Genomic DNA, 25,615 nt, shown 5'->3' on the forward strand with positions numbered 1-25,615 from the left:
AAAACATATTTTTTTTGGATATTTTGCTTAAGAATATAAAAATGAATTAGTACAAAATATTAATTATAACTAATACCTTAACACTTTTCTTTACATTAAACATACCTGGTTTTGTTTATAAAGTTTAGTTTAATAATTAGTTGAATTTCATTTATTGAAAAAAAAATTTAAATCAAAGAGTAGAAGTTGAATGCTTTTACAATATATAGATGCAATTAAAAACTATTTGAATTATTGTATCAAGATTTACATTAAATAATAATCGTTTCTTTTTCAGCTTTGGGTTTTTTAGCCCTTTTTGTTATCCGAATAACTTCGGTAACTACTTGTTAGTAATTTGCACATTCAAATAGTTCCAAGATTCTTGTATTTTATTTTGTTCCAGCACTGATGAAATTATTATAAGGAAACTCAAGTAAAAAACATTCAATTAAAGACAAAGATTACAAGGTAAGGAGTCATAAAATTTTCGTATAAAAACTAAGTAGATATAGAGTCATAATGTAGATGTAGAGTAACTATTGTAATTGCTTTTGTTACATTTAAAATGTCTGTAAAATTTTCTGATCTAATTAATTTATTTTAGAATATATATCTTGATTTTATACATGATACAACTTATAAATTTCGTTTTTAAAATGTAGCTCCCTTTTTAACTGTAACAGCTATTTGCGTATTATTAACTCATCATTTAAAGTAAAACTCAATTTAAGGCTTAGCTGTTTTACCTTTTACTTAATAATGTTAGTTTACAATTGTTATATCACAGGAAAGAAATCAAAGAAGTAAATATGAGGTTTGCCTCATTAGGAAGCATTTTCCTTGCTCTACTATTGTTGTTAAGCTGCCACACTACTAATGGACAAGATTCTACTGAGTCTAAAGGTTAAAAAGAATACTCCTTTAATGTATTTAAATCTGTGATTGGATATGTTTCAAAATTTGTTAGAAATTAGTTCCAAATAACCAAAATGATTGATTAATATATTGTTGATTTGATTTCCTTTAGATCTTTAATTAAACTCAACAGTTTGACTAGTTTTTGAAACACTAGTAAATGAAAACCAAAACAAATATTATTGATGAAGTTTATAATTTTGAATTATTTTAAATCTTAGTTTAATTCAACCGTGAAATTTTTGTATTTATTTACTAAAATAATCAAAATGTATGGAGAAAGACAAATATTTGACATATGCTCGTTAGAAAAGTTTACCTTAAGCAAAGTTTAACTTGTTTTGACTTAAATTTGCTTTGATTGTAACATTTTTTGGTTTTGTATCTTTCTGAAAAAAAACTTGCTTTTAAAAAACGGCATTGTTCAACCTTTCACATTAAAGGTTAAAGCATGATTTATAAGTAGTTAAAAGTTGAAAAACTATACAACAAAACATATTTTTATTTTATGCTAAAGTGTTAATATAAAACGACAAAGTAAATAAAGTGAACAATTTTTTAAAAAGACTTTGTGAATGTCTTATGTGTAACAGAGATTAAAAATAGAATAAATTGTAAAAATTAATTTTATTTTTTATTCAAATCCTTGCAAAAAATACTATTAAATGTAAAGTTTAAACAGCTGACTAAATATTCGCTAAAGATAAGCAAATGACAAAATGTATCAGTGTAAATAAATCTTTTTTGATGTATAAATGGTAAGAAGTAAAATTATTTTGCGGTTGTTATTTTTAAGACAGCTAAATTAATATTTTTTGTTTGTTTTAAAACATACAGAGTGCATAAAACCAAAATAATCCTTAAAATGGAAACTTTGCATTGAATAGATATTGTCACGTCTTAATTTAGTTAAACTGGTATGATATATATTTTTTCAAGGTTATATTTTTAGAAACTGTTTTTTAAATTTATCGAGAAACTTTTAATACTTATTCATTCAAGAGTACGTATTTTTAAACAAATCAGAATTAAAACAATTTTGACTTAAAACTGTAAAAAATACTAAACTTCATTAATACGAAACTCAAAAGAAAAGTTGTTTGTTTCATAGTGAAAACAGCTAGTGTTCAAAATATATTTTCCAGATATTTCTGTACTACGTGCTGCTTTTATTTGCTATTATTACGTCACAATCTAAACAATCATTTTGTTTCCCCATAGTAAGAATTTTACACAGCTAATCAATTATGCTTTTTCTAAAGGGTTTTGTACATTTTTTGATTTCTTGTTCAGTTTTTAAGGCACAAAATATTTTATTCATTGCGAAGAAAGCTTTTATGATAAAAATTTGCAATTGTTTAAATACAAATAATAAATGTTGTGAGTCAAACTATAAAAAAAACGTTCCTGTATTTGTTTTATCACAGTTTTATATTTAAATGATCAAAAGCGAGGGTTTTTTTTTGACAAACATAATTTAATAATATGTTGCTTAGTAAAACATTTATAATAGGTTACTGTAATTTCTTAACTAAAATCCTAGTAGTCACTATTTTAAGGACAAGTTGAGCTTTTAAGATGTACTTAATCTATGGTGTCTTGTGTTTTTGTTTACTATTCCTTCAAAATAAAGTAAATGTTTATCACTTAGATACTTATGCTGGATAAATACTCAAGTATTTTTAAACAGATAAAGACAAAACAAACTTAAAATTGAAATTTTTCATGTTACCGCAAAACCTTTTTAGTATTTCAAACACTATTAATTTTTTTTAATAATTAAAGAATATCTGCAAGAAATATATTATTTAAGACAATATAGTAAAATAGATAAAAACTGTAAAGAAATAACAAAAATCAACTAAATAATTTTTCATTTCAGACCTGTGCAAAGCATCAGCTGGATGGCAATACTCCGCCTCCTCATCCAGGTATTTCTCCTCATCATCAGGAGGAGGTTTCTCCTACTCCATGTCGGAGTTAAGTGTTATTTGCGGGGATTCCCTCGTTCCGCAAGAGTGCATCAGAGCGCATCCGCAGTGCCAGTGGTGCGCGCAAGAAGTAAATTGATTTTATTAATTTCAAACTATTAAACTTTGTTGACCAAATATTTAGAGTGATTTTTATTTTAGGTTAATGAAAACTTTTACATAAGTTTACCAAGTATTTATAAAACTTTTCAACTATTTTGATGCACAAAAATTACTTTAAAATCATTTTTTAAGTCACATTTTTAACTCATAGTTTTATTTTTCCTTCTTATTTTGGTATTTATCATGGTTCATTCTTAACTTTTATATTAATTAGTAACATTTTACAAACAAAACTTATCAATCATTTTGTAACAGTCTTAGTTTATTATTATTCACGTTTGATAACTTAAAATATTATTACTTTTCATCAGTTGTTTCTTCAAAAGATCTTTGATAAAACTAAATTTTTTAATAATCTTTATAAACCTCAACATAGAGAAAAACTTGAATTTTTAGTTTAAAATCCTTTAACTTTTGTGAAAGCTTGCTTTTAAGTAAATACGTTTAAAGTTGTGGATATGTTTTAAAATAGATAAAATTTCACAAAGTTAATAGAGTTTTTATTTCAAACTGTTTTTACTACTTCAAATGAAGCAGTTTAACTAAATTGTAATCAAAACTTAAAACACTATTTTAAATAATTAAAATATTTTTTTTTAATACAAATTAGTTCATGATGCTTATATCTAGCTTAAACTTAAATTATATATATTTAATGAAGATTTATTGTCCAGAATTGTATTCTTTAACTGTAATCCAAAGTAAAACGGAAAAACCATAAAACACATAATTTATACTCTATACGGCTTTAGTATAATATCGAAATTCCTATATCATGTTCAAATATCCCAAAGTCATGAAGCGTAAGAAGAACTATCAATATGTTTAAACTTAGAATTTGTAGATTTTTTTTTGATAAAGTGAGAGTAGCAAAGTGGCAAAAAAACGTTTACTAAGTAAAACAGGAGTGATAGGTTGCTTATCTTTTAAAAGATAGTTTGAAAACTTATGAAAATGCTAAACAATGTTTTCTGAAAAAGCTGTTTTAAAAAAAGTTTTTATTCAGCTAAAGAAAAAAATCTGCATTTTTTCAAACTGAATAAAACATACACAATAGCTTTGTATATAAAAAATATTAGTTTGTAAATACAATATTTATGTTTTAAAATATCGGTAGAAAATAATTTATTTTAAATATCAAAAAAAACCTTACAATCTACGTTTATAAAATAAAAGTCAACTATAAGTGACCTTTTTTAAAAATTTTTGTTAAAAACGATTTTTGTTACAGCTATCTATATACATGTTTTTGTTTTGACTGGAATAAAATACGACTTCTGTGTAATTTTCTTATTAATAGTAGAATTTAAGACACTTATTAAGCTTCATCAACACTAAACAGGGATTTAAAAAGAAAAGATGCAATGTGGAGAGCGTGCTGCAAGAACAAAACTGCACTCAGTTGGAAGTTGTCAAGTCGGAAGCCAAAGGGGAATATTATAAAGGCGAATACCAGCGATTTAACGCAAAATCTTCTCAGGTGGGTGAAATTTTGGAGATTTAAATTTTTCCACAAAGAGCAAATTATAAGCTCAGTTACAATAAATTATATGGTGTTAAGTAACAAATAGATGAAGTAATAGCTGTCCTTTTTATTAAAAAAGCAAATTTTTCGAAATCTTTAAAGTTTATTTTACTTAAAACAGACAAATGCTTTACTTTAATTTGTAAGAGTTTTTAAAGCACTTGTGTTTAATTCAAAAATAAATTAAGTTTAGAAAATAGATATCTTAATTAAGCTTATAATTAAAATAACTAATGCATGCTTCTGTTAAAAGCAGATAATTTTTAAATTCGATCATCTTTTACAAAAAAAAAAGTTATTAATAAGAACACATGTTTCCAAAATTTTTTTTTCAGCTTCACACAAGTGACTATAAAAATAAATTTCATTATAGTTTGAACTTCAAAACCTACTTTAAAACAAAATATTACTAACATAATTGCTGTTCAGTTTTTATTCGCTCAAGCATAACGAAATTTACAGGTTATTAAAGGTTAAAACGCTTTGGAAATAGCAATAATTTAACATGAACTAGATAAAACACTTAGGCGTAATTTGTTTAAATTTGCAGCTTTATTTAGATTAAAACATAAACATAAACAAACTAAGTTGCAATCTAGGTAAATTAATAGTTGTCAGAAGATACGCTTAACTAATTAATTAGTTATAAAGTATTCTTACACGTGGAAATAATGTATACAAATATAATCAACATTCAATTATGACGTATAACGATATCAGATAGTTTATCTTTGGAAAATGACGCAAGCTTGCAAGCTCTTGAGATAGACAAAGTTGTTCTCTCTTTCGCACAGATAAAATTTACTTGTGATCGTTTTTGCTCGATTCTTTTTATATGAAACCTAATCTAACAATAATTAGTCATTTTCCAGGCTTAAATCAATACAAAATGGTTGTGTAAAGTAGATAAACTTTACCTAAAATAACTTACTCTAACTTTATTAATACTTTTTTAGTTTGAGTTGACACTCAAATTTAAATTTCAAGGTAAAAATTTAAATAAACAAAACAAGTAAAAAAAAAACTTCAAGCTGTTTTTTAACAAAAAATTAAAAAAAACATCAAAAACGTTATTATATAACAGGTTTATACTACAAAAAAACTAAATCCTTAAAAGTCTGAATGTAAAATTAAGATAACCTAGTTTGTGGTAACTTTGTTTAAAAAATATTTCTTGATCTAAATAATATAAAAGATGAATTACTACTTCTACAAACATTGAAAGAGTTTAATTTTTGTTTTTAGTGTTATAGGCGTAAAACACAATTTTTTAAACAAGTTAGAAATACTTGCCAGACAAGCGACAATTAAATCTTGATTGAAAAATATAACTATACGATAATTAATCATAGCTTTACTATTTAACTGTTTCATCTTTATCTTCAACAACTCTTTTTAATAGATATATTTTTGATATTTTTTGTTGTTATGTAAAAGTTTTTAGTTTTATAATTAACAAAATTTATAAATTGGTTTTGACATGTATTTGACTATTCTAAATACTCTTTTATATCAATGATAGTTATAGTTATACAAATGCTCACATGAACTTATTGTTTTAAATACAACATTAAAAATTTATGCAAGCTATCATAAATTTTAGAATAATAATTTACCTTTATGGTTATTAAAGCTGTTAAAACTTTTATCTATTAGTAAAACATTACGAAACTTGTAGCACTTGTAGAACTTTTAAAAACTAAAATAATTACCATCGGTTAAATTTTAAAAAAATTAAAAAAAATCTTATTAGCTTCTAAATCAGTTGTTATACAGGTAAATGTACGCATCGGTGACACAGTACCATTTGAATTCAAAGTTAAAGAACCAGAAGTCTACCCTGTCGATTTGTACTACCTTATGGACCTTTCGTTCAGTATGAAGGACGATTTGAAAAATGTTAACAAACTCGCAATTAAAATTGGTTTGTTTTGTTTGAACTATAGAAAAATTAACAAAGTTTTTTATAACTTTTGCACTATGAGTTTTATAAAAGTTGAAATATATTAAATCAAACAAACAAAAACAAAAAAATGTTGTCTAAAAATAACTCAGAATTTGTTTTGATTATTTAATAAAGTTTTACATAACGTTTATAAAATTTTTAGTAATTGTTAAAACAAAAACTTTTCATTATAATATCAAAGATTTTTACTAATACTTCTTCAGTTGAAACACTTAAAATGCTGACATCTGGAGCCGACGGAACCGTCAGATTGGGATTCGGAACTTTTGTTGATAAAGTTCAAAGCCCCATGACACAAATGACACCTTACAAGTTCGTTGCATTATTAACACTATCAATTTAAAAACAAAATCAAGTTATTTTGTTGAAATTAAAAAATTACATCAAATTATTTTCTAAGTTGTTTATATTAGTCGAATTTAGAATTTTTATCAAAAAATTAGTTTTACTGATCTGCTGAAAATCAAACAGACCTAAATATGACAATTACGGTGACTTAGGACTAAAATTTGGTTTACAGAGCTTAACGCTAAAAAAAAAACTATCGTTTGAAACAATATGTAAGGTTTTCAACAAAACTCCAATTTCTTCATTTACAAATATTTTTCAGACTGCAGCACCCATACTTTAACGACACGGAGCCACCCTTCTTATACGAGAACAGGATAGGGATGACAGACAACATCACCCTGTTTCAGGAAGTCGTGGGTGACGTGAAAGTTTCAGGTAACCTGGATCCCCCAGAAGCCGCACTGGATGCCATGTTGCAGGTATGATTGATGTTTGGTTTAAAATTGCTTTTATTTGCTACGATATGATAAACACAAAAATAAATAATATTGTTCTTAAAATACGTTTATTTTTTGAGTTGGTTAGCTTAATATTGTAAATTTATTCTAGCGTAAAATAAATTTAGTAGTAAAACTAAATTATATCAGGTGGCGAAATGCAACGATCTGATTGGTTGGAAGGGTGAAGCTTTGAGGTTGATGCTGGTTGCCACGGAATCAGCTTATCACTACGGGGGTGACGGTATGGACAAGATGGCAGGGTTCACCAGGAGCAACGACGGTGAATGCCACACCGACAAGGAAAACGGAAAGTTAGTTTCTTATAAGGGGAATTAAATATAATTTTGATTTGTTTATAACTTTCATACTTTTAATTTACTTGAATTTTTATAATTGTTTACTTCGATTTATTGGCTAGATAAAAGTTACTATGTTTAACGACATTTAAATCATCTTTGATTTTTGAACAGTGAAGTTTATTTCAAGTTTGATAAATAAGCAAACAAACTAAACCTTATATTTGTGTCTTTTATGAGCATTAAAGTTGAAATTGTGCCAACTTTCGATTTTTGAATGGTTTTAGGATTAATTAAATTTATCAAAAAAGTTATTTTATTAGTTATTTTAGTGCTTTTAAGACAATATAATTAATCAAAACTTTAATACAAAAAATATCTTTAAAACTATAACTTTTAGAAAAAAATATAAAAATGTTTTAAGGTATTAACTTTACAGATATATGGACGATGGAACAATGGACTACCCAACAATCACACAAGTAGTAGATGCAGTAGAAGAAAGCTCCATTACACCGGTATTTGCTATCGGAAGAACTTACGAAAACATGTACCAGGTTATAAGAACTATTTTTTACTTATATTGTAACAATATTACTTTTCACAGCTCTTAATACGATTATGAGCACCATGTAAGATTTTTAATGGTGGAGTTGTTTTATACTCATAGAATTTTTGTTAATTTTTTTTTAGTCATACTACTGTACAAACCGAACGACTAAGATAATACATTGTCCATCAATTGTTTATGACGCAGTAATTAAAACTTAATATTGCTAAAGTTTAGGTTCGTTATTTTTTTTATATGTGTTGATTCTATTTTTTGAAAACTAGTATTAGAAGTTTTTAATCACCAACGTTGTGGAATTATTCTACAAAAAATTGTATTATTATTTAATCAAATTCATAAAAAATCAAAGTTTTTTTAGTTGTTGTATAACATCTTTTATTTCACTTAAGCAATTTTTGAATTTATTGAAAGTTATATGATTTATTTTTGTTGTCTAAAATCTATTTGAATTTACAAAAAAAAAAGTTTTCAACTAGTAGTAATTTGTTATTTGATTGCCATAATTTAAATATGTGCTTTGAGTTATAAAAAACTACATACTTTCACAGTTAGTTTACATTATGAGGCGAACATTTAAAGCTTAACTGTCAAATAAGACAAGTTAAAAACACTTTTCTTCATACATAAACAAATCTAACGCGAGTAAACAAAACAACTTCTAAATCAATTTTATGAATGAAAATAAGCAAGCTCTGACTAATTTTGACATTTGTAAACAACAACTACAAAAAACAATTTAAAATCTCTGTCTCAAGTATCTAAGTATGTATCAACAAACTTAATTCAGTGCTTACGAATATCACAAACATTTTGAAAAGATTATAAAAGTTTGGTTTAAACCCTTACAACTACTTTTATCTTAATAGTTGATGTTTTAAACATTATATGCTACTTAAGTTTGCTAAGCTAGTTTGGTGTTTATTCATTATTAACAATTTAGGTAATTAATCAACAAATGTTCAAAATTTTGAATACGTTATTTTTGTAACAGCACGTCTCGAAGAATGTATTCAAAGGTTCAACATTCGGAGTATTGAAAAACGATTCAAGTAACATAGTAGACCTCGTTGAAAAGGCGTATCTAGATATTTCTGGTTCGTTTTGAATAAAACTCTTCAACTTTTATTTGTATACTAACGTATTTGTTACAATTAAATAACACGTTATATTTTTTCAACAAAGTACCATAATACAAATACTTAAAGAACTAAATTTTCAAAATAAATTGTTTTTTTTAGTAGTGAGATAAGAACTTAACTATATCCTACTAATAAATTACATAATTTATGAGCAAAAGTAATTAACAAAAACGTTATTGTAATACTTGCAATAACAGGTCAGCAGGATCTTAGGACAGCCAATCCGAACGAAGATAACTTGTGTGTGTGGTATGATGTACAGTTACCTTACAAAAACGTAAAAGATACATTGGAAGTTTCAAACGCTGTTGTCACAAAACTCAAGTCCGGTGACGAGGTAAGCGTGTTGTGATGACGCAGAAGTGTTAGAGGTCTAACTAATCAGTTTAAACAATAGAGTTTTCATTGTTACTTAATTAGATGTGCTAAGCTTAGTAATCAGATGGCACATCAATCCTCTTTATAAAACAGTATAGGTGATTTGAAAACATAGTTTAAAATTTTACGTTTTTAATATAAAAACTAGGTGAAATACGATATGAACATCAATGCGAACTTGGAAGCTTGCGATAAATCAGCTCTGAACTGTTCAGGAGGCGTCATCAGCCTGAAAACTAGGAAGTACGAGGAAACGTTGCCTGTTGAAACCACCATACTAGCTGCATTCGGCTGCTCTGAATTCGTTGAAGTAATAAATTAAATATTTGGTCACTTTAAATTAATATTGTTGTTTCACTTTACATTGTTGTTTTTGAAAACCAAGAATAACTATAAGTTAATTGTACATTAATTTCGAGGTAAAAACGTTGATATATTAACATAAGTGTTGTTAAATTTTGTATAATATTTAAAATACCGGAAAAAAAAGATAATAGTTTTGCTATGCTTATGTATTTAAAACCAAAGCTTTATTAAACAACTTTTAAATTTACACAATATATCTATACATTTTTTAACATTCATTGAAATAATGTTTTTTATAGGAAAACAGTGCAAAATGTAGTGGCAGAGGTAACTTTTCCTGTGGTATCTGTTTCTGCCCTACTGGCTGGCTCGGCATTGCATGCGAGAAAAGCACGATTCCTAAAGGGTGCATTGGTCATGACGGAAAAACATGTTCAGGTTAGTTTTTGTAGATTCATAGTTTTCTCACTAGTTAGTTTTAACTTGATAGTCATTTTGCCATAAAACATTATTTAAAAAACCTTTAAAGAGGTATTTAATTCTGTGTTAAAATTGCGGGTTATTTTTTTCAAGCTTTGTAAGTTACGCTCGATTTAATTCATTAAAGTTCGGTTTAGTGTATAAACTTAGTGGTGTGAAACTTTAGTCTAGTTTTATACTTATTAAAACTAATTTCAATAGGATAATGTGCTGAAAAAAACTTTTTTTAAGTTGTACATATGCTTAAAAACCATTATATTTCAAAAAAAGTTTTCAAAGTTTGTTTGGTAAACAAAGTGAGTTTAATACTTAATTTAACGTTTAGTGTGACAAAATTTTATTTAGAGCGAAGTAAATGTTTAGAAATAACATACTTTTTAAAAGGTGCACTAATATAACTCTTGTTTTAAAAGATGTTTAACTATTTTGAAAAAAATATGAAAATTTGAAACAGACACGAATCAGTGAATGTATTATATATCAGATTTAAAGCTTTGACATAAAAAACATTTAATTTTAGAGCGAGGCGATTGTTCGCCGATAACAAACGAGTGTCAGTGTTTTCCCGGGTACAACTATAATAAGGAGCGGATATACGGGGACTTCTGTGAGTGCGATGAGTGCCCGAAAAACGCGGGAGTCGTCTGTAGTGGACACGGAACGTAAGTTAAACTTTCTTATTTATTTTAAGAGTAGTAATTACAATTTTTTTAAGTATACTTTTGTTTACTTTAAAGAGTTTGTTTTCAGACTTTAAAATACTGTTAAACCAAAAGATAAAAAATAAATTTTTCTAAATGGTTTGAGAGTTGCTAACAAAATATACTACTTATCTGTACTTTTATGCAAACAGTGGTTTTCCTAAATTCATTTAAGATTTTTTATATATTGTCTAGAACTTTTCAGTTTTAAATAACATTAAAAATTATTTAGTTACAGTAAAAATACAATTTACACTCAAAATACCATCAACGCGACAAATTTATGCTTTACCAGTTTTATACAAAAGCTTCCACATTCAAACTGCAACAGTTTATTAAAATTTCACCTTTTTACAATTCAAATGAAATAGGCCCACCAAGGTGAGAGAGTGCGGGTGCGAGTGCTTGTGCGACGAGGGGTGGGGCAGGATCGACTGCAGCTGCAGCATGTCGCGGCTCACGTGCACCTCTCCCGCGGGGGCCATCTGCAGCGGGAAGGGCGTCTGCAAGTGCGGGACCTGCAAGTGCGAGACCGGGTACACCGGGCCCTACTGTACCGAGTGCATAGAAGGGCCTAACAATGTTAGTTGTTGCAAATGTTGTGAATATGTTTGGTGTTTTGTTCGTTATGTTTGAAGATATTGATAAAATTTGAATTGTGGCTGAACTTTTTTTTTCTTTCGTTTTGACTTTTTACAAGTTAATTTGAAAATAAAGGTGTTTGATTATATGCATAATAAATGAAAATAACATTTAAAAACTTTATCTGCAACTTTTTAATGAATTGTAGATTTATGCAAATGAAAATTTTACAACATTTGTTTATTTTAATAACAAAAAAAAACTTTAACTGGCATCTAAAATATTTTAAGTTAAGTTACAAACATGTATAAACTGGAATAGAGATCTTTAAACCAAGATTAGACATAAAAAAATGTGTTTGTAGATAACTTTTACAAAAAGTGTATCTAATCCATATATTCATACTCAAACGACAATATAACACAAACTAAAAAATATAAAATGATACAAAAGTGTTACAAAACCTAAGTTTTCTTTTACTTTAACCCAACTATGCTTTACACAGGAATGTCCAAGCTGCGACAAGTTTGAAAACTGTGTCAAGTGCACCATGCACGGTACCGGACCTCTGCGAGAAAGCTGCGCGGAATCGTGCCCTCATCCCATACAAGCAGCAGATGTTTACTCGCTCGACGACGGTTGGTTTGCAGAATAATTACTCATGCGTGCGATAATCTATTTGAACTTGAAAGTTTACTTTGAACAAAAATGTGAACAAAAAGTTTTTTAACAACTAGCTAAACCATTTTTTTTTATTTCAATTGAGTTACCCAACAACGCATAAAACTTTAAACCAATATATAAACATATATTTTTGTAAACTAATATTTTGACATTGAACTTTGTAGAAGTACTTGACCGTGTAAAAAATAATTAACTTTTTTTACGCTTTAGCATTCAATGAAAATAAAATATCACCCGGAAATAAGGCACACGTTAACGAAGTGTAAAATTTAAATTATCATCAAATTGCAGAGGAAGCAGATAAAAGGGGGATGACGCTGTGCAGTAAAACTGACCCGCTTGACGACTGTGCTTTTTACTACGAGTTTGCCACCATCGGAGATGACGAGTACACCATCATTGCTGAGAAAAATAAACGTTTGTATCATATGTACTTTATTTCAGTTTAGATTTGTTTAGCTTTGTAAATAATCGCAAAAACTAAAATAATTTTTGATAAAAGTGTTTTGACTTTAAAAATATTTTATAAACAGTAAAAAATAAAAAATTGTTTGTAAAGTTTTACGTGAAAAAGAATTCTTTTTGAAATGAAACTTTTGTATTGTTTCGTTGTTTTTAAGACACGAAAAACTTAATAACAGATTAATTAAACTTTTGTTTAAATTGTAAACTTCAACGTTTTTACATTGATTGAAACAAAACCAATTTTTTTCTTATAAAAGCAATAAAATAAAGTTAACTCTAAAGTGCTTTTCTATTTAAACTAAAAATCTATTAAATAGTAATGTAAACAAAACAAGCCATTTTGAGACTTTGGAAATTTAAAGTTAAAATTTATTCAGATTAATTATTCTACTCTCTACTAAACATTCTTTTTTTTCGTCAAAATTTCGTTTAAGCAATGTAGTTGTCAATAAACCAAGTAATTTACAAACAAAACATTCCCTTCAGGTTGCAGGAAATCGTACTCCTTGTTGATAATCCTGTGGTGCGTCCTTCTCTTCCTCCTCATCGGGTTGATCCTCCTCTGCTGCTGGAGGTGCTGCGTGTACGTCATAGACAAGGAAAAGGAGAAAACGTTCTTGAAGGAGAACATTCCATTACCGACACTCATACCCCTCGTTCCTACTATTGGCGCAGGTTTTATGTTTATTTATACAAATTGTAAATAAAAGCTTAACTAGTTGAAAATTTCTTTTAAATTTTTTCGGACATATTTAAAAAACTTTTTTCTTTTTTTTTTATGAACAACCACATTATTTTATTTACTACGTAAATAGTAATGTTTGAAATATTGAATAGTAATTTTTGAAAAAGTCTTTTTAAATGTTATTTGTAAATATCTAGGAAGCGTGATTGAGTTCATCAAAGCCAAGTACCTGATGAGAAAGAGCGACAAGGTGGCAATCATCCCTGTAAGAAGAAGTTTTACTCGCGGGGAAACCCGGCTCAACTACCGCACTTACAAAGGTTTGGCGGGAAATTGTAATAACTTATTAATTTTTCAATATGTAAGCTAAAATCTAACTTTTACTAATAAGTAACTTATTACACTAGTTGTTTTGAATATTACTGGTTCATTTATCTTTAAATGTTTTATTGTTAACGATGTTTCAGTTGTTGTTGAGCTGATTATACTTTTGTTAACCTTTGCACTAGATATACATTTTTTTAATTTTACACTTATCAACATCGTTGAACATTAGTGCATTGGTATTGTTTTAACTTTGTATTAATTAATTTCATCACAGGTTCTGCTGAAGACAACGATTTTGAAGTTTTGAGTCAAGGTGAGGAAGGAACCATGATCAGAAAACGAATCATGTCAAGAGAAAGGTTATTTGCTTTAAATGAAAGTATAAACTGCTTTCTTGTTTAATGCTGTATAGTTTTTAAATTCTAACTGTTAGACTAACAGTACGGAAGATAAGAATACGATAAAACCGAAAAAAACTATTAGTTGATTCTATTATCATGATGCAATGAAATTTTATCACCGTCTTAAAAAGGAGTGAAAAGATCTAACAAGGTTCTTATATTAAAAATTAATCATAACTAAAATTTATCAGTGCAAGCCAACAAGAGTCAGAACCTCTGTTGGGCGCCGGCCAAGTTCAAGAAGAGAGAATAAAGAAGGTTGAGACTGGAGTTACTCAGAGCGGAGTGCATTTCGAGGTCTTGGACGAAAACGACCAGAATCGTCCGTTAGTCCAAGACGATGAAGCTTTCCAGCAAGAGGAAATCAGCAGTTACGGAATGGGAGAAGTTGTGTGAGTGTTTGTTTTAAGAAAAAGTTATACTTATAACTATGTTTATAATCTAAGTTCAGGTTTACTTTAATTTAGCCTTTCTTTAAACGTTTACGGTAGTTTATATAGTTTGTGAAAAAATCTATTGTATTATTTTAATTTAAAATTTTATTTTAGTAATGTTTTAACTAATGCATTAAAAAAACTGACATCCTACATTATTAATCAATAATCTTGATTAATTTTTATCAGTTAACATTTTTCTGTAGTTTCAAAGACGGTGAGGAATATGCAAATATCGAAATTCCCCTAATATACGATTTCGAAGGTAAGGAGGACGCCTTTTGGGTGGAACTTTACAATCAGGAGAGAGGAACAGCACTTGGACTGAAAAGAACTAAAGTTGTTGTTATCAAGGATGAAGGTTAGCATGTTTTATTGTTATTATTACAATTTTAATAGTAATAACTGTAAATAATTTAATCTTTTTGACTTTAATATTTTTTAAACTTATGGTTTTATTTACTTTTAACTAAAGAAAATTGTATCTTAAGTATTCCTGTTGCAACCTAAACATAACAGAAATTAAGCAGTTGTATTCTACAATTGTTTCGATACCATAAAACTTAAAACCAAACAGACCACGGAGTAATCGGATTCCCGAAACCCAGCTACGTGTTCAAAGAGAATGACGGGATCGCTAAAATCCCCATCCACAGAACTGTTGGCATGGACGGACCTGTTAGCGTTGCCTGGGTTACTAGGGACATGTCGGCGTTGGCAGGAACCCATTTCGTCGGAGGAAGGGGCGTGTGCAATTTCGCTGATGGACAGGTTTGATTTAAGTTAACGATTATTTTAGCTTTGATTTTGTTATATAATTTAATGAAATACTTTACTATAGTTATACTTATGTATTTTAATTATAAAGTAAACTTATATTCAACATGTTTTGTATAAAAGTTTATTAATGTTTGTTTTGAACTTAAATGATGTATAACAATCAACGAAAATGAAACATTTAATAATAACACAAAAACGTTTTTTTACAAATTTTTAAGTTGTTTACAGCTTAAGGCTGGGTTTTAAAGAAGTTAATGTTTTAATATTTATTTTTGTAAGCAAATCTTATATTGTTATGATTTATTTAATGAAAAAAATTACAGTGTTACGTAAGGATAAATTAAATTTTGGAAAATGTGCGTTTGGTGATTTAATTGCTTTCTTATTTTGCATATTGTGAGTATATTATAAATTTTAAGTATTTCTTTTTGTAACTGCTGTTAATTATCATTTTTAAAGGATTAATTCAACTTTACTCGTTTAAAAAGTTCAAGGAGTTTGCCAAAAAGCATTAAAAACTAATTCAGTTCAATGTTTTTTGTACTCTTCTCCTTTTATCTGTTTTACGTATATTTAAGTGGTTGAGTTATGGTTCTGGAAACTTTCAACACTGTTTTAACGAAATATTTTTATTTAAGAAGTATTAAAAAAGTAATAAAAAAAATATAGGTGACGCAAACAATAGAAATCCAGCTGATAAACGACCACATATACGACGAGAATGAGAAGGCGTTCAACATTCAACTGGAAGATGTGAAGGGTGGCGCCGAACTGGACCTGGACCACTGCATGGTGACCATGCTGTCCGATGACGAGTGCCCGCTTGTACAATTTCCCAAGGACGCCTACCCCTTCATGGGTTCGTTGATTGATAATTAACTAAAAATTATTAAAAACAATCTCACGAAGTATGTGACATATACAGCGTATGACTTTTGACTGATAGAGCTTAAACAAAAGAAGTAATTGTAAGGTCAATACTCGTAAAAGCAATACTTTTATATAAAATCTTATTACTTGGATTTATCGTGTTTCCCGCTATAAATTATTTTTTAGTCACAATGTAATATTTTTAAAACAGAAACGATTGACATAACTAGTTACTTTTTACATGATTGTTAGTGTTAAAATTACATATCTAAAACTTTAACCTAATTAACACTTAAAACGAGTTTATTTAAGCTAAAAAATGTAAATAACAACTCATAACAGAGAACTGCGGTGAAGCTGATGTGACAGTGTTGCGTACTAGGAGCACCAGAGGTATATCGATGGTAAAATGGCACACAGAAGACGACACTGCAATTGCTGGAAAGGACTACGTACAATCATCGGTTTGTTGTTATATGTAAGACCTATATTTAAACAACATAGGATTTCATACACTCTATAGGAAAAGGAAATAAAAAAACTGCAAGTTTCGGTTGCTTGATGCAAAAAATATTCTGAAATAAGACAGCGAAATTTTAACAGTTTTTAAATTTTCATTATCGAAAAATTAACTTAGTTATCATATATTATTGAAAATTAATCAATTTTTGTAAACAATATGCTATATGCAAGCTATGTTCGTGTGGAAGTTTGAAAAAACCTTATCACACACTAACAGGGAGTAGTAACGTTCGAGGATGCAGAAACGGAATCCCACATATTCGTTCCGATCATTGATAACGACGAGTACGTCACAACAGGAAGATCGTTCAGAATCGTTTTATCTGATCCGTCAACCGGAACGAAACTGGCACCGCTCAACACCGTCAACATTTCCATCATCGAAGATGACGGTTTGTGCTCTCAGTTGTAAATAACCTGTAAGCTTAGACGTTTCCAAACTCGCCAAATAACATATTTAAGTATAGTAGCTCCTTAAATAAAAAGAAATGTAGTATGAAACGTATAATTATGACCGATTTGTCTAGTTCAATTTTCGGACTTTTTATAAATTTTTGCTACTACAAGGTTTTAAGAAAGAGATTTAGAATTAGTTTATTTTTGTCATTTAACGCTTCGAACTTAAAGTGGCCGAGCAGTTCATCTGTTGTGTAAACATAAAACTTGCTACTTAAAATCTTAAAATAGAAAACAAGTACAAAACAAGCTATACATAAAGAAAATAAATAAAACACTTTAAGATAAAACATCAAAACCTTTAAAACAAAAAAAAATAATCTGGAAAAGGGAATACCTAGCTTAAATTAAAATGTAATTTATAGTCGCACACATACTCTATTCCACCGACCGCGAATTCTATCAAGAAACAAGAGAACGCTTTCAAATGAAAAAAATTCTAACCTCAAATGACATTTAGATAGGAAATGCGCCCGTGGCTAAAACATAAAGTAGCATAACTTTTATTAAAATCGTAGTTTCGCAAGCCCACATGAAACTGTTACACTAGCTTTTGAAATGAATTAAAAAAAATGTTTAGAACTTGAAAAGTGTCTGAAAAAAGCTAATAGGTGATTAAGCGCGCTTATTTTGTACTTGTAAAAATATCTGTCTAATTCGTATTTAATTGCTCGTGAACTTTCAAAAACCGCATTAGATAGCGATTGTTAAAGTACATATTTAAATGATTAAATCAATTATAAAAAAATCTCTTTAAACATTGAAACAACACAGTTTATTTTTTACCGAATTGCTGATACTTAAAAACAGTTTGTTTTATATTAAAAAACAGATTGTTTTCAAAAGCTTAATTGTTTTTACTTGTTATTAAAAACTAGACACGCTTTTTACAAATTTATTATTTCTAAAACGTAAATGATTGAACTGCTTTTATTATTAGAAAAAAAACTAAAAACAACTTATTTATAAGACTAAAATATTAGTATCTGCGGAATTTATCTAAAACTTGTACAGAACCCGGAGTGTTTGAGTTTTCGAAGCCGCTGCTCATAATGAGATCACACAAGACCCTCGGGAGACTGACTATTATCAGGTCTCTTGGATCAGACGGCGAGATCAGAATCCCATGGATACTTTCTGCCAACGAAGGAAACGTCGGAGCTATTCCAGATGGTTTGTGTTAAATTTAGTTTGTTTGTAGGTAAGCACAATAGTTAAATGAAAAAACTATTTGATTTTAAATTTAAGTTGAAGTACATAGTTGCTGTTATTTTTGCATATAGTTTAAAACTTGGCTATTATGAAGTTGCATAACTTTTTATTTAGAAATATGTTATGTTGTTTAGTTATATGGAGCTTATTTTAAATGAGTTGCTTAAAAAAATTCAATTTAAAAAATGTAGTTAAAAATCAACACTTTAGATATCATAAACTAAATCAAAAAACACATTGAATTATTAAACATATACAATATAAATTATATTACCCAAAATACAAATTATAAGCGATTATCTCATGTTTGCCGACGCCACTGGAAATAAACAGGCGAAACCTCAAATATTCAAAATTTGAAATATTCGGTTACTTCCGTCCGCAATTTATTCTACATGCCAAAGGAGAATTTCTTCAAAGCGTTTTAATTAATATTAAATCTTATTAGATAAATTATTTTGTGGTTTACAGAAGAATATGTCGAAAAATATAACCTTTTTTCAACCTTTTTGTAAAATTTATGTAACAAATGCGTAACAAAAGACAACTTCACAAAATTTTACTAATCAAGATAAGAGTCTGTATTTAAAATATAACGTAAACAAATTCGTTACTAAATACACTTAAAAACGTTTTTCGACAAAAGGCCTTCTGAGCATGAAAGGAGAAATGTTGTTCGGCAACGGAGAAATAAGCAAGCACTTGGACCTCGACTTGTCGGAATATAAAGTTGTTGAGGATATCTCATTCTTGTGCTGCATGCTCCCACCTAGCGGAGGGGCGAAACTGGGCGTTAAATCGAAATCAGTCGTTCGTGTGTTCGCCGAAGAAGGTTTGTATTAATTGATTTTAACCTGATATAGTGATATTAGTTTACATAATTGATGAATACTTTGTTTTATAAGATGTTTTCATTATAAAATCTTTCTAAAATGTTTATATTCTACATTAACTACAAAATGATAGTTGTGGTGCAAATCAGTAAAAATAGTTTTTTTTTCAATAACTTGTTACGAGTTTTACACAGTTCAAATATAAAACTTTTATTAAGTTTAGATAATTTTAATTTTTCACAGAAATTAAAAAAAAATTGGTTTCAGTTTTCAAAAGTTTAGAATAAGCACAACTATATTAGCTTGTAACTCTCGTAACTGAATCGTTTACTAATAAATACTAATTGAAAACATGTTCTAGCAAAAAGTAAAATTTGTTTAGATCTCGGAACAATTTCGTTCGCGCAACCCAGCTTCGATGTCATGGCAACCCAGGGAATAGTGACCCTGTTGGTAACCAGATCAGGAACCTGCGAGAATGCTGCATTTGTTATTTGCGAGACTGGTGACGGAACCGCGCAGAGTGGACTTCACTACAGAGGTGAGTACACTATAATTTGAAAAAAAGTTTATTTGTTGTATACTTATTTAGTACGCTTTTAAACGCAGAAAATAAAAATATTTTTCAAAAAAATAAAATGGAAAAGTTAAAAATTTTACAAACAAAATTAGCTTTTGTTTTTTTATTCGATAGACGAAACAGAACATAAAGTTTTAATGCGAGTTTCAAAAATATACTTTCAAACAAAATTGGCGACTTGCTGTGTGTTTATTTAAAATATTCTTACATGTTCAAAAGCAAATCCTTTTACTTCCATTAAATTTATCCAAAACCACGAGTTCATTTAAATTATCCGCGTGTGCAATGCAAATCATTTTATGGATTATCGAAACCGATTATTTGCATTTTTGCTGCAACGTGCTTCGCGCTTGAGTGATTGTTCAAGCACCGTTATGACGTAATAACACACGTGTTTGTAATTACCGCCTCAACACAGAGAGGTGTTACATTCAAGTGTAGTTCAAATTTCGTTGATTTACCGCAGCAGCTTTTAAACCGGTTTCGCACGCTTTGTATTTTTTAACAATTTTTTAGTAGAGTTTAGTTATCATTTAAAACGTTTTAAACATTTTTTTGTGTTTTAAAAATAAATTACAATAGCCATTGAATTGTAAATCAAAGAAATAATTTAGTTAAGGAGTTAAAGTTTTCAAAATGAACTAAACATTTTTAAGTTTATTTATAAATATTTTGTTGTCAAAACTTTCGTTTTTACATAACAATACGAATGTAAAGCTGACCAATATACAATGCTTATTTATTTTTTGTAATTTGATAATGATGCTTACGATAGTTATATCAAATAGATTGTAAAAGACGGTAAAAAATGAATAAAACCTTTAACTCAATCTAAACAGTAAACGCAATAATTCTAGTTTAATGCAAATAAGTAAACTCACAGGTGGCAAGATGAGCGTGGTGTTCGATACTGGCGAGGCGACGAAGCAGGTGCAGATTGCAATATACAACGACCCGAACCACCAGGGTGTGCTGAACTTCACCGCGACACTGCACGGGTCGCCCGGCGGACCCAGCATTGGCGATGTGGGCAAGGCGCAAGTTAACATGACTTGCGTCTCTGCAGGTTTGATGGTTGAAATTAAACAAGTTTAAAAGTTGATTTGATATGCGCTTAAAAAATAAAAACACTTGGTACGTCAAGTTTAAACTAAAGCCTAAAATTATCAAAACGGTTTTTGTTTAAATAAGTATGACTTTTGTTTAGAATTGGTTGTAATTCTGACTTACAAGCCCTTATAAAAGTCAAGTTTTAAGTTTCTATTAAATTCGTTTAAATTTCGAAGTGGAATAAAATGCTTAGAAGTTTTGAATACTCAATTTAGTTTTTCAAGTTTTGAATGCACACTTTAGTTTTTTAACTTTTCAATACGTTACAAAAAAATACATTTTTTTTGTTTTAACAAAACAACTATTAAAATAACTTCAGAAATATCTTTAAAATAATACTTGAATTTTCCAAATGTGTAAAAAGTAATTTCTTTATAAGAATGATTCTCATACGAAAAACAAACGTTTTGTTTCTTTAATTTTTTCTTTGGTATTGTTAATTTGAGACTTAGGAAATAGTATAAATTTTAACATCAAGTTAAACCAAAGATAGAAATGAGTTAAGTTTAGAAGAGTAGTAGAAACTACAGTTTTTATTGGGTAAACATAAATTGATCGCTTAAAACTGTTTCAAATATTTCAAAATAGTATTTAGTATACTGCTGTATTTTAAGAGCTTTCAAAATACTATTTTTTTAACAAGTTTGTTGTCAAATTAATTTGATCTTAACAAAAGTACAAATTTAGCTATTAAATTTTTTTGAAAATTTTTTACAAACAAATATTTACTTGTCTCGTTCATTGTGCTTTCAATTTCAATGCGGTTTCGCTGAAAAGTTTACTACTTTAGCAAACAACTGAAACCACTGCTCTAAAGCAAAAATATATGATTAAGTAGCCAACACTTTTATCTTTTTATTGAAAGGCAGAAACTAGAGAAAATAGTGAAATAAATCTTTTTTTGACATTTTATACGGGATTACTGGTCCATTATGTAAAACATGATAAATTTGGTTGTGAAATACCAAGACATAACACTTCGTGATGTATTACAAATGTATAAAGTGCGGTTGGATTGGATATCAATCTGTAGCTGTAGGCTATACGCTTGATAGCTTTAAATCTAAGCGCTAAGGAATTTGTGAATTCATCTCCATAAAGATTAAATTGCGTCGCTCTAAGAAGCCATTATCACGTAATTACATTTTATTACGAGGGCTTTCCAATTTAACATTGAATACACACTTGACAGCTTTTGCAAATTACTTGAAAAAACTACACAGCTATGCACAGCTGAGAAATAACTTTGATATTTTTTTATTATCATATAATGTTAAATTAGTTGTAACCAAACACCATTTTTAAGAGCTGCTGTAATTTGAGGTAAATTTTAACTTAAAAAAAAACGACGAAATTTTTCATGTTATTTAAATGTATTTAAATACTTTTAAACAGCGGTTTTTGATAAACTATAAAAATTAACAATATTGTCTTCTCTAATGAGGACAAATATTGTCTTACTAATCTATAAAACTTATGTTTTACTGGTGTTTGTTTAAAAAAGATGCCTTATACTCAAACAACTTTTTTGGTAGAACAAATACAACAAAACTAGTAATTTTAATAAACAATTTTTTAGTGTTAATATATATACCTATGCCGACTAAAACAAAACTAACTTTTTGAAAAAAATCGCAAAATTACCTAAAATTTAGTATTAGTATAACCTTTTTACAAAAGATACCTATGACTTTATTTATATAAACAGTTCCAGTGATACCTGTGGGTCTTGCTCCAACATCAGGACCTTGCACTGTCGAATTTGCTAAAGGAAAATACATTACAAGAAGAAGTGCAAAGGTGAAAATTTAACGTTTTACTTTTGTGGAATGTGAACTCGACACGATAAATTTATAATAAGTTTACGCTCTAGTGCAGTGAACTATACCAAAATAAAAATGTAAAATATTCTGTATATTAAATAAAACTCTATTATGGAAATTATAAGCTAGCTACGCTACAATTTTTGGTGATTCACTGTGTATTTTAAACAACATATAAGTAGATATTTTTTGCATTTGAACTGAATATAAAATTTGGACTTGAAGTTTTAAACATTTTTCTTTTTCAGTAAAACAAATATTTTAACAATTTTAAGTTTTTTAACAGAAGTCAGTTCATTTGGTCAATCGAAAAAGTTAACCCCAATAAAAGTAACCAAGATAAAAAAAAATGAAAAATGTATATTTTACGCAGAACTTGCGCATTCCAGTACATCGTTCTAACACCGAAGGATGCTGCGAGGCCACTTGGGTTTGTGACGTCACTGAAGACGATCTTGACGTCATAATCAAGGTTGAGGAGAACAAGAGAAAGTCCGTCATTTCCATGATATCAGCATCTTCTCTTCAGTCCTCAGGGGAAAACTCCTCCGACGAAGATGGTCTCCTAACTGGAACGGTCTGTTGAACAAAATTAATTTTAATGACAATATCTGTTTTAGACTGTGAATGATTAATAAAACAAATATAATACTGTGCGCATAATTTCTTATTAGTCCTCATGAGTACTTTGTGAATTTTTTTCGAGTTTAAACTTACAACATGCAAAATAAATTTTAATTGTTTTTCTTAATAAAAGTTTCTTAAATTAAAAAAAACCCTTAGTTTAAAAGGATATTTTGAGTAGACTCTATTGCAAAATTACGCATTAATACTTCAAACAGCACCTTGTCCTTATCAAAACGACCTATTTCAGATAAGATTCGAAGACGGAGTGAGCACGGTTGAGATCGAACTCCCACTGAGGGCAAAGAAGGCGTCAACCTCCCCGCAGAACGAAGCACTGGTCAGCTTGTCCGGATTGAGGTGGGTTGAAGCCGACAAGGATCCCGAAGACTTGAGGTTGGGACTCAAAGAGGCTCAAGTCATCATACTCAACGATATCGGTAAGAAAATTTAAACTATTTTATTCAATTAACTATAAAAATTAGTATAACAAGTTTATTACTAAGATTTTAAGTCTTAGATCGATTAAGTTTTTTTAAATTCTACAAAGTAAAAGCTAATTAAAGTACATACAAAACATTTAGATGGTTTTATCTAATAAAGTATAAGTACTTTTTTACTATAATGAAACAGTTAAAAAAATAACTAAACTTTCAAATCAACAATACAGACGCTGGAACGCTGGGATTTTCCAAATCGACGTACTCAGTGAAGCAGAACGAAGGAGTGATCACCGTTCCGGTCCACCGACTTGGCGGCATGGACGGAAAGGTGACGACAAAATGGCGCACGACGGAAAAGAGCGCGAAGGAGGGCAGAGATTTCGAGGGAGGAAGCGGAACCCTCACCTTCCTCCACAATCAGGTTTGAAAGTAGAAAATAACAAAGTGTCTATCTTTTTTAAGAAAATATTGTATATTAGTGCTAATTAAGTTGTTTTTATATGTTCGGAAAATATGATTTTGTTATAATTTTATTTAAATTTTTTTAATTGTCTGTTTTAGTTTTATGAATCCTGAACTTATAATTTTTTTAAATACCAAAAAACGCTATTTTAGTTTCGTAAACATCTTAACTTCTTTTAGAAAACTGCACTACTTAAAAAGTGTTCCATATAAAACAGTTTCTGAAAGTTTCCATTTTGTCGTTAAAAAAATGTGTATAGGTACAGCAAACAATAGAATTGAAGTTGAAGGATGCCATCAGAGATGACAGCGATGAAAGGAAGTTCACGATTGAGTTGTACAAGATAAGAGGAGGTGCAAAATCTGGGTTGAGACAAGCAACTGTTTACATACTTGCTGATGAAGGTATTGTGTTTTTATATGTATAATAGAAATCTACTTTCACTTTAGAAATGTTAAAAAGTTTTATGCAACGTTTCAGACTGTCTTTTAAAATTTTGACTTGTTTATTGATAAAAAGGATAGGTAAAGTTTACTTTTAATAAACGAATTTTAACAACTGACCGTTTTATTTAAAATAAGTATATACTAAATATATACAATTAATAGATAAGTTAGCTAAAGTATGTTTTACCTTTTAGTTAAGATAATTGAACTTAATTCCATAAAATGTTTGCAAAACACCCGAAAAAAATCAATCAAATTGAAAAGAAAAATTAAAATAAAAAAAGATACAAAAACTTATAGATACAAAAAAAAATCTTAAATTTTACAAAACAAAATATTTTTAGACCGCAGCATTGTGCAGTTCAGCAAGGAATCATACCCGGTTATAGGAAACGCAACAAGCGTCAAAATTCCCATCCTCCGCACTGGAAGTTGTCAGAAGAAATCAGTTGCAGTTTACAAGACTGTTGAGGGAACTGCGAAGCCTGGTGTTGACTTTGATGATAAACAGGTATAGTTGTGCAGTAAAACTATAAACTAAAGTAACAGACAAACAATTTACTAAATTTTGAAATTCTATACTAATTTTGGTGCTAGATAATGTTTTAAACCTCTTTTTAATTGATAATTTTTATTACTTATTAGTAAATTGATACTTTAATAAGTCCTTAATACTTAAAGTTTATAATTATTATAACTTATGGTGTACTATAGTTATAATTTACATTATTG

At 28.7% G+C, this 25,615-nt stretch overlaps 1 protein-coding gene across 1 annotated transcript in view; it reads left to right on the forward strand.

Annotated features, from left to right (window-relative positions):
• Positions 1-25,615, forward strand: part of LOC145836427 (uncharacterized) — a 115,695-nt gene that overhangs the window by 8,953 nt on the left and 81,127 nt on the right. Inside the window, exons 2-36 of the mRNA XM_082944228.1 lie at positions 770-885; positions 2,780-2,958; positions 4,333-4,470; positions 6,292-6,439; positions 6,685-6,793; positions 7,092-7,251; positions 7,420-7,583; positions 8,008-8,125; positions 9,131-9,233; positions 9,476-9,615; positions 9,805-9,966; positions 10,262-10,400; positions 10,963-11,104; positions 11,515-11,725; positions 12,231-12,363; positions 12,701-12,826; positions 13,361-13,549; positions 13,757-13,879; positions 14,161-14,245; positions 14,479-14,679; positions 14,928-15,082; positions 15,299-15,492; positions 16,171-16,360; positions 16,714-16,835; positions 17,111-17,285; positions 18,364-18,522; positions 19,208-19,393; positions 19,777-19,935; positions 20,858-21,040; positions 22,793-22,884; positions 23,281-23,484; positions 23,782-23,971; positions 24,202-24,395; positions 24,697-24,841; positions 25,228-25,394. Coding sequence (XP_082800354.1) covers positions 770-885; positions 2,780-2,958; positions 4,333-4,470; positions 6,292-6,439; positions 6,685-6,793; positions 7,092-7,251; positions 7,420-7,583; positions 8,008-8,125; positions 9,131-9,233; positions 9,476-9,615; positions 9,805-9,966; positions 10,262-10,400; positions 10,963-11,104; positions 11,515-11,725; positions 12,231-12,363; positions 12,701-12,826; positions 13,361-13,549; positions 13,757-13,879; positions 14,161-14,245; positions 14,479-14,679; positions 14,928-15,082; positions 15,299-15,492; positions 16,171-16,360; positions 16,714-16,835; positions 17,111-17,285; positions 18,364-18,522; positions 19,208-19,393; positions 19,777-19,935; positions 20,858-21,040; positions 22,793-22,884; positions 23,281-23,484; positions 23,782-23,971; positions 24,202-24,395; positions 24,697-24,841; positions 25,228-25,394 — 5,401 coding nt within the window. The remainder of the gene's footprint in view (positions 1-769; positions 886-2,779; positions 2,959-4,332; positions 4,471-6,291; positions 6,440-6,684; positions 6,794-7,091; positions 7,252-7,419; positions 7,584-8,007; positions 8,126-9,130; positions 9,234-9,475; positions 9,616-9,804; positions 9,967-10,261; positions 10,401-10,962; positions 11,105-11,514; positions 11,726-12,230; positions 12,364-12,700; positions 12,827-13,360; positions 13,550-13,756; positions 13,880-14,160; positions 14,246-14,478; positions 14,680-14,927; positions 15,083-15,298; positions 15,493-16,170; positions 16,361-16,713; positions 16,836-17,110; positions 17,286-18,363; positions 18,523-19,207; positions 19,394-19,776; positions 19,936-20,857; positions 21,041-22,792; positions 22,885-23,280; positions 23,485-23,781; positions 23,972-24,201; positions 24,396-24,696; positions 24,842-25,227; positions 25,395-25,615) is intronic.

The sequence above is a fragment of the Thalia democratica genome, chromosome 5 (genome assembly GCF_965202585.1).
Source record: "Thalia democratica chromosome 5, ktThaDemo2.hap1.1, whole genome shotgun sequence".
In the NCBI taxonomy this organism is placed as follows: domain Eukaryota; kingdom Metazoa; phylum Chordata; class Thaliacea; order Salpida; family Salpidae; genus Thalia; species Thalia democratica.